We start from the raw sequence: 8,572 nt of genomic DNA, 5'->3' as shown, positions 1-8,572 counted from the left end.
TTGTGAGCCGAGAAAATTGCTTCATAAAAAATAATTGTTAGCAGTTGCCACGCTGATTGGTACCAATAAGCCATTTTTGGGCCAACAGTTCAGGGCTAAATACGACAGGGGGATGAGCGAGCAAGGCTAGAATACACAATGGACAAAAGCAGATCATAGCATCAAAATTTATTTAAGTTTTATCTAACATTGACTGTGTCATGCCCCCCCCCGCCCCAGTTTAAACATGGTCGCGGCTACACGGCCGGGGTCGTGGCTCGCAGATGGCTGCTGGAGCAAACCGCCACTGGCGATGTCAGCGCTTGCGCTCGGTCTTGAAGCAGTACACGGCCGCGGACGTCTTGGTCTCCGCCTTCACCTTGATTCTCTGCCGCTTGTCCTGGAAGAGCAAAGACACGCGGCACCGATGGTGAGCGCCAGCAATTCTCCGCGAGCTGGCGCAGGCGCGCGATCGCCGACGTGCCGTTCGTGTCGGGCGTCGGTCTTGAGAGGTGGCCGGGTAGCTCAGATGTCAGAGCGCCGAGCCAGAAACCCACTGAGATCCTGGCTTCGAGTCCGGGTTTTTTAGCCGCCAGTGACTTAACGGGGGGTTCTCAAGCAAAGCGGAGTCTCAGCCCGGTCATCAATGACCGTGTAAAAAATTTTTTTTACTAAATTCCAGTTCTGAGAATTTAAAATAAAGTTATTTTTACGATCGGTCACCAAATATCTATTGCTTTATAGCCTAATTTATACGATGCTTTGCATTGTGTGTTCTTTTTCATTTGGGCCATGCCTGGCCTCCCATTACGCCGGAAATGGAGAGCTGAATGCAAATCCAAAAGGCACGGTATGGAGTTGTCTCGTGCTGTGGGAGACTGCGTTACCACGAGGTCCATTCTCGTCTGGATCTTCTGCTGGGTGACGAACAGCGTGGACTCGCGCACGATCCTCTTCTCCAGGTTGCGGTACTCACGGGCGCGCTGGCGGGCCAGATTCTGCGTTCACACGTCGGCACGGCACGAAGGAAGAAACAAAAAAACTATTATTCAACTGGACTCTCTCTCCAGCGTTTGCGAGTTGATGGCCTGAGTCCAGTCACCAATGAAAGGCACACAAAAAAAAACTTAGTTCAACATATTACATCTTTCGGAATTATACATTTGACTGATAAGTGCTGAAAACTAATTTGCAGGGCATGTGAAATGTGACCCGAGTGTCGATCAAAAGGCCGATTGAAGCGATTTCAGAAGTAGTTTTGGAGATGTCTCAATCTCAGTGGGCCTTATCTGATATAACAATCATAAAATAGTTAGTGAAAACTGTTGTTAATCCTTCGGACGACATCTTCTTACGGTGCCGTGAATAACCTCGGTGAGAGCGCGGTGAAACCAAGCAAGCAGGTCCATCGTGGCCACACGCGACGTACACAAGGTGGGGGAAGGGGAGGCCACAGGGCTAAGCGTGCGTTGGTGTCCCCGCCCCACGCCAATGCCGTACCTTGATGGTATTTTGGTCGGTGACCCCCTGCAGGGTGGCGGTGCGCAGGGTGTCCAGCCTGGGCCGGTTGTACACGCACCGCACCAGCTCCGGCGCCGTCTGAAGCCGCTCGGCCAGATTGAATTGTTCCACTATCGAGGCAGACGGGCACAAAACACCCCGCTTTGGGATTCGCAGCGACGGCGTCCACATCTCTGATAAGACCGAGGAGTGGATACAGGCCGCGACTTCCGTGTGCCTCCGTGTGTGCATGCATTGCTCAGCAGTATGCGAGGTGTTGTATTTGGGGTGGAGTGCCCCTGTTCTGATCTCCCTGCACCTGATAGAATATAAATCAGTGAGTGTTGATCCAGTACACTCACTTATTTACTCCAACAACAACAACAACAACCGCAGTGACTCAATCACCAGGTATTTAATCGTGCTTAACTGTTCCAATGAACTCCACTCAATGATTCCTCCACCCATGTTGGGGGCCCGGTAGACCAAACTGACCGCTTCACCGCATACATAACGTGTTCACGGTCAGCACACTCGAACACTCGCCTACCTCATTCACAAACTCAACCATCACACTTGCACGTCACAAAACGCCTCTTTACGCTTCCTCCCTGCGGCCGACGTAAAAAATAAACATCTCATACAGGACCCTACCGTCAAACCTTCCGGTTTCAACCTTCCACGCCACCAATGGTCGACCATCAACCGAATCAGGACCTGGCCACGTGGTGGATGCGGCCATCAAAGACTCGGCGGCCTGCGATTGGCGTGGCCACGAATCCCAAACCATCGACCGCATCGTAAACACTCCCGTCGCTGCAGCTGTCTGCACTCCTTTAAAGGAGCAATGGAACGAGATCTACTCGTGCTTCTGAACAGCCAATTGAGTGGACAACACATCTAAAATGACAACTTTAAACTGCTGCGATTAATCCCTATGAAAGACTGCTGTACTTTGGAATTCCCTTTCTGTCACTTTTCTAACTTTGCTAGATAAAAAAAAGAACGTGCTCGCGTTCCCGCGACGTTGAGCACGATTGCCGAGTCCGCGCTAAGCAAACCGCGCCCACCGTCCCGACGCGACTCTCACCGTCACGTTTGGTGTCCACGTAGAACTGTGAACGAATTTTGCTGCTTTACGTTGTCGTTCAGCAGGTGCGCTCCCCTTTCATCCGCTCGATTTTCTGCGTGAACCACAAACAACAGCGCGGCGCAGGTCGGCATCCCTCACGGATGAGAGACCTCTGGGATGCGAGAGGGCAGCTGAGCTCTCCTCAACCCCCCCCCCACTCCGCGTGTCTCACCTTGCTCTCTGCCACCCTCTTCATCTCCACGTAGCGCAGGTCGCGGGTCCTCATGAGCTTCAGTTGGTCAGGTGTCGTCTCCTCGTCGGCCGGATTCTTCTTTAAGTGAACACCATCCTGCGGGCACACAAAGACAGAGATCCACCGTATAGACAAACGGGCTGCTTGGGGCAAGGGCTGTTAACGAGCACTCATGGAGGCCGACATGGCGCACCTATTTCGGGGGCGTGGCATGGCAAGTACCACACCCAGCTCAGCAGCCTTCGTCTTCCCATTGGTGATGTTTACACATTGCACCGGGTACTCTGTTGAGTTGCCAAGTAGACGTAGGGAAGGCCCAGGACCGCTTCAGGATTGAACCACTGCAATTGGCCGTGAGTGGGAATCAAACTCGGGTTCCCGGCTTTGTACAGCAGTGTACTAACCACAGTGCCACCGCTTCACAGTGCACGTGCACATACACACACACAGACGTGTACATGCGCACACACGTGTACGTGCGCACACACGTGTACACACGTGCGCGCAGACACGCGCGCACAAACACCCGTATAGCCTTAACAGACACACACGCACACACACGCACACACACCCGCGCGCGCACACACGCAGGTAGACAGGCACCTTGAGCTTGGTGCTCGTCATCTTGAAGTAGAACTCATCGGGGTTTTTGTCGAGCGCCTTCCGACGCAGCCCCTTCAGGAAGTCCTGCTTGCGGTGCCAGTTTCTACGGTTCGGGAGGGCAACAAGAAAGCACAGAACGTGGGTGAGTGCGGGCGAGTGTGGGGTGGGGGAAGAGAGCACCAAGCGTGGGTGAGTGTGGGGGAGTGAACACAGTGTGGTGAGCGTGAGGGAGAGAGCACACAGAGTCGGTAAGTGTGTGTGAGCGTAGGTGAGCATGGCGGAGAGAGCAAACAGTGTGCGGGAGCGTAGGGTGGGGAACAGAGCACAGCGCATGGGTGAGAGTGGTGTGTAGCGTGGGTAGCAAAACATGCACTGTGGGTGAGCGTGGGGGAGCGTGTGGTGGGAAGGAGAGCACAGCACGTGGGTGAGGGTGGTGAGGGGGGGTGAGCGAGAGCGAAGGGCCGGTGGGTCACTCACTGAGCCCGCAGCTTGTAATCCTTCTTTTTCTCCAACAGGCCCAGCCCCCGGCGAGCCGTAGGCTGCAGAACAAAGACAAAGATCACCCGTGTAGCCTTAACAGACTGTTGGGGCAAGTGCTGTTAGCGAGCACCTATGAAGGCCGGCACGGTACACGGGGAGCTTGGGTGGCCAGCACCACGCCCGGCCGCCTTTGTCTCCCCAGTGGCGATGTTTACTATACACCACATCAGGTACTCATTTGAGGCCGAGTCGACCTAGGGAAGGCCCAGGACCTGTTCAGATAATCGTCACTGGTGATGGCCGTGTGCGGGAATCGAACTCGGGTCGCCGGGTTCGTAGCACAGCGTAATAAATGGTGTGCACTAACAATGCGACCGCCATGGTGAGTGAGTTGGGGACTCGTGTAGGGAGCTGTGTTTAGGGGCTAGGATGAGGAGCTAAGGGGGTCCTGGTACTGAGTGAGTAGTGAGCTGGGGGGTAGTCCTGGTACTGAGTAGTGAGCTGGGAAGGGGGTCCTGGTACTTAGTGAGTAGCGAGCTGGGGGGGTAGTCCTGGTACTGAGTAGTGAGCTGGGGGGGTCCTGGTACTGAGTGAGTAGCGAGCTGGGGGGGTCCTGGTACTTGGTGAGTAGTGAGCGGGGGGGGGGGGGGGGGTCCTGGTACTTGGTGAGTAGTGAGCTGGGGGGGGGGGTCCTGAGTGAGTAGTGAGCGGGGGGGGGAGGTCCTGGTACTGAGTGAGTAGTGAGCTGGGGGGGTCCTGGTACTGAGTGAGTAGTGAGCCGGGAGGGGGGTCCTGGTACTGAGTGAGTAGTGAGCTGGGGGGGGGGGGGTCCTGGTACTGAGTGAGTAGTGAGCTGGGGGGGGTTCTGGTACTGAGTGAGTAGTGAGCTGGGGGGGGGGGGGTCCTGGTACTGAGTGAGTAGTGAGCTGGGGGGGGGGGGGGGTGGGGTCCTGGTACTGAGTGAGTAGTGAGCTGGGGGGGGGGGGTCCTGGTACTGAGTGAGTAGTGAGCTGGGGGGGTTCTGGTACTGAGTGAGTAGTGAGCTGGGGGGGGGGGGGTCCTGGTACTTGGTGAGTAGTGAGCTTGGGGGGGGGGGGGGGGGGTCTCCTGGTACTGAGTGAGTAGTGAGCTGGGGGGGGGGTCCTGGTACTGAGTGAGTAGTGAGCTGGGGGGGGGGTCCTGGTACTGAGTGAGTAGTGAGCTGGGGGGGGGGGTCCTGGTACGGAGTGAGTAGTGAGCTGGGGGGGGGGGGGTCCTGGTACTTGGTGAGTAGTGAGCTGGGGGGGGGGGGGGTCCTGGTACTGAGTGAGTAGTGAGCTGGGGGGGGGGGGTCCTGGTACTGAGTGAGTAGTGAGCTGGGGGGGGATCCTGGTACTGAGTGAGTAGCGAGCTGGGGGGGGGTCCTGGTACTGAGTGAGTAGTGAGCGGGGGGTCCTGGTACTGAGTGAGTAGTGAGTGGCTGGGGGGGGGGGGTCCTGGTACTGAGTGAGTAGTGAGCTGGGGGGGGGGGGTCCTGTACTGAGTGAGTAGTGAGCTGGGGGGGGGGGGGTCCTGGTACTGAGTGAGTAGTGAGCTGGGGTGGGGGGGTCCTGGTACTGAGTGAGTAGTGAGCTGGGGGGGGGGGGTCCTGGTACTGAGTGAGTAGTGGGCTAGGGGGGTAGTCCTGGTACTTGGTGAGTAGTGAGCTGGGGGGGGGGGGGTCCTGGTACTGAGTGAGTAGTGGGCTGGGGGGGGGGGGGTCCTGGTACTGAGTGAGTAGTGAGCTGGGGGGGGGGTCCTGGTACTGAGTGAGTAGTGAGCTGGGGGGGGGTCCTGGTACTGAGTGAGTAGTGGGCTGAGGGGGGTCCTGGTACTGAGTGAGTAGTGAGCTGGGGGGGGGGGTCCTGGTACTGAGTGAGTAGTGGGCTGGGGGGGGGTCCTGGTACTGAGTGAGTAGTGGGCTGGGGGGGGGGTCCTGGTACTGAGTGAGTAGTGAGCTGGGGGGGGGGGGGTCCTGGTACTTGGTGAGTAGTGAGCTGGGGAGGTCGTGGTACCGAGTGTGTAGGGGCTGGGGGGTATTGGTTAGTGTGTAGGGGCTAGGGGGTATTGGTTAGTGTGTAGGGGGTATTGGTTAGTGTGTAGGGGGTATTGGTTAGTGTGTAGGGGCTAGTGGGTATTAGTGTGTAGGGGCTGGGGGGTATTGGTTAGTGTGTAGGGGGTATTGGTTAGAGTGTAGGGGCTGGGGGGTATTGGTTAGTGTATAGGGGGTATTGGTTAGAGTGTAGGGGCTGGGGGGTATTGGTTAGAGTGTAGGGGCTAGGGGGTATGGGTTAGTGTATAGGGGGTATTGGTTAGAGTGTAGGGGCTGGGGGGGTATTGGTTAGTGTGTAGGGGGTATTGGTTAGAGTGTAGGGGCTGGGGGGTATTGGTTAGTGTGTAGGGGCTCGGGGTGTCGTGGTGGTCGCCACGGCCACCACGAGAGGCCGACCGAGCCACCCGCCTCTGCTCACCTGTGACCGCTCGCGATGCTCTCGCTGGTTGGACTTCATCGCTTTCTTGTAGCTCGACATCGCGGCGGCGGCGGTGGAGGCGGCGGCGGCCCCGTGCTACGGTCGATGGCTTTTTAGTTTTTATTTCTCGAACAAACCCTCACGGTTCAAGATCGGCAAACACGGCCTGGGGTGAGCGCTGCGGTAGCCACGCGAGAAAGAAACCTAAGGAACACTCCCTCCACCACCACCACGTGGTATGGAATATGAGGTGACGTCATTGTTGAAAAAACTCATCGGATGACGTCACTTCCCGTGCTATTGCGTCATGTCCTCTTCTCCCACCCACCACCCCGCCCCCCTCTCCTCCCACATTGCACCGCGACAATGTGTTGCGAGAGTCTTTGGTTCTCTCGAGAAGTGTTGCGCCCGAAACGTCGTGGATTTATTTTGTTTTGTATCGACGCGACTTTACCGAAAGAAACAAATGGGTCGTCCATAAATGACGTCACGCGATTTGACCCCCCCCCCGTCACACGGCGTCACAGAAAGTCAGACCCCCCCCCTCAAATATGACGTCACAAAGCTCTGCCCCCCCAAAAAAAAAACATGCTTCAAATCGCTTTAAACTGTTGTCATTGTAGTGCGTATTTAATGTGGCGCTGCACTCTGATGTTGCAGGAGAAAACATTTATTGAAAAGTCTATTTAATTTAGTAGAACGTGTCGTCTATATTTATTTAAAGTTGCGCATTTTGATGTGACGTCACATTTCTCACCCCCCCCCCCCCCCCATCGTCACAAATGTCTGACCCCCCCCCCCGCCTAGGTGCGTGACGTCATTTATGGACGCCCCCAAAGAGTATGAATTCCTGCAGTCACGAAAGCTTCAAATCAATGTGTTCTGGTGAGAACAAGGCACAAACCAGAGGGTATAACAAGTATAACCCGTAAAAACAAAGTTTTTCACTATAAATCCTTTATATGCGTGGCGGCTAGAGTCCTCTCGTCCTCTGGCTTGAGATGGCTGCCACCTATGGGTCAGATGATTGCATTGCACCATTAAGCAATTGGTAATTAAATATATTTTTTTCCTAAAAAGTGTAAAATTTTGGGGAAAAAAATTTCACGAACATTAATTGTCACGCACAACGAGTCTGTGTGGAAAATGTCAGCTCGATTGGATCACGGGAAGTGGGTTAAAAAACGACCGAAAGATTTGCACGGTCCTAAGCAAGCAAGCAAGTGAACTTAATATAAAGGATTTAAAAATCCACTGCTGGATGAAGCCCTATCCCACACCTGTGCAGGTAATGGGGGAGGGGGGTGGGTTAGGCACGGAGCTCGCCTGCGTTACACCCCCCCATGACATTTCCACACACGTGGGCTTTTGGCAAAGTGTTTAATTTGAATGTGGATACACAACAGACTTCTGCTTACGACAGTGCTGTAGTTTCGGTAAAGTCACGTAAGTAAAAATGAATAAATAATAAAAATACATAATAAAAACATGTATTTTAACAATAAGATAAATAAAAAATGTTTTTTAATTTTGTATATCTTATTATTGAGTTATTTTTACCTACGTAGCTTTACCGAAAAAACCTAAGAGTATGAATCCTTGCAGACACGAAAGCTTCAAATCTAGAAGTGCTGTAGTTCCGTAGGTAAAAAATAAATAAATGAAAAAACTTAATTAAATCGAGTTGTTTTTTCATTTATTTATTTTTTACCTACGTGACTTTACCGAAAAAACCCAGAGTATGAATCCTTGCAGTCACGAAAACTTCAAATCGAGAATTAAGTGCTGTAGTTTGCGCTTGTCCTCCAGTGTGTGGCATCTACGGCAGTTACTGAAGGCGGATCGGGATCAAAATAAGCAGTCAAATAGGCAGACGAGAGCGTTGTTAGGGGTGCTTTTAAAAAAACTTAACTCATAAAACCTTTTTGCCAGCTTAAAAAGTGTGAAAAATAAGAGGTTTTACCCTTTCTGGCAATACAACAGGTGTTAAAAGGTTTAAAGCTTTCGTGACTGCAGGGATTCATATTCTTGGTTCTTTCGGTAAAGTCACGTAGAAGGGAAATAATAAAATAGCTAAAATATAAAACAATTAAAATTCGCACGTTTCGACTGCAACACAAGCAATCATCATCAGATTGCTTGTGTTGTTTCATATTTTTGTTATTTTATTATTTCCCTTCTACGTGACTTTACCGA

At 53.3% G+C, this 8,572-nt stretch overlaps 1 protein-coding gene across 1 annotated transcript; it reads right to left on the bottom strand.

Annotated features, from left to right (window-relative positions):
• Positions 1-283: 283 nt before the first annotated feature.
• Positions 284-6,602, bottom strand: LOC133357091 (probable U3 small nucleolar RNA-associated protein 11). Its single transcript, XM_061574871.1, is given in 8 exon segments — positions 284-379; positions 867-977; positions 1,480-1,610; positions 2,570-2,663; positions 2,784-2,900; positions 3,408-3,510; positions 3,885-3,946; positions 6,377-6,602. Coding segments are annotated over 8 exon segments (762 nt in total). The 5' UTR covers positions 6,437-6,602; the 3' UTR covers positions 284-295.
• Positions 6,603-8,572: the final 1,970 nt, after the last annotated feature.

This window comes from Lethenteron reissneri, chromosome 56 (genome assembly GCF_015708825.2).
Source record: "Lethenteron reissneri isolate LAM-NWPU_2019-01 chromosome 56, ASM1570882v1, whole genome shotgun sequence".
In the NCBI taxonomy this organism is placed as follows: Eukaryota; Metazoa; Chordata; class Hyperoartia; order Petromyzontiformes; family Petromyzontidae; genus Lethenteron; species Lethenteron reissneri.
The sequence above is the reverse complement of the archived record's forward strand: the minus strand, read 5'-3'. Positions and strand labels throughout refer to the sequence as shown.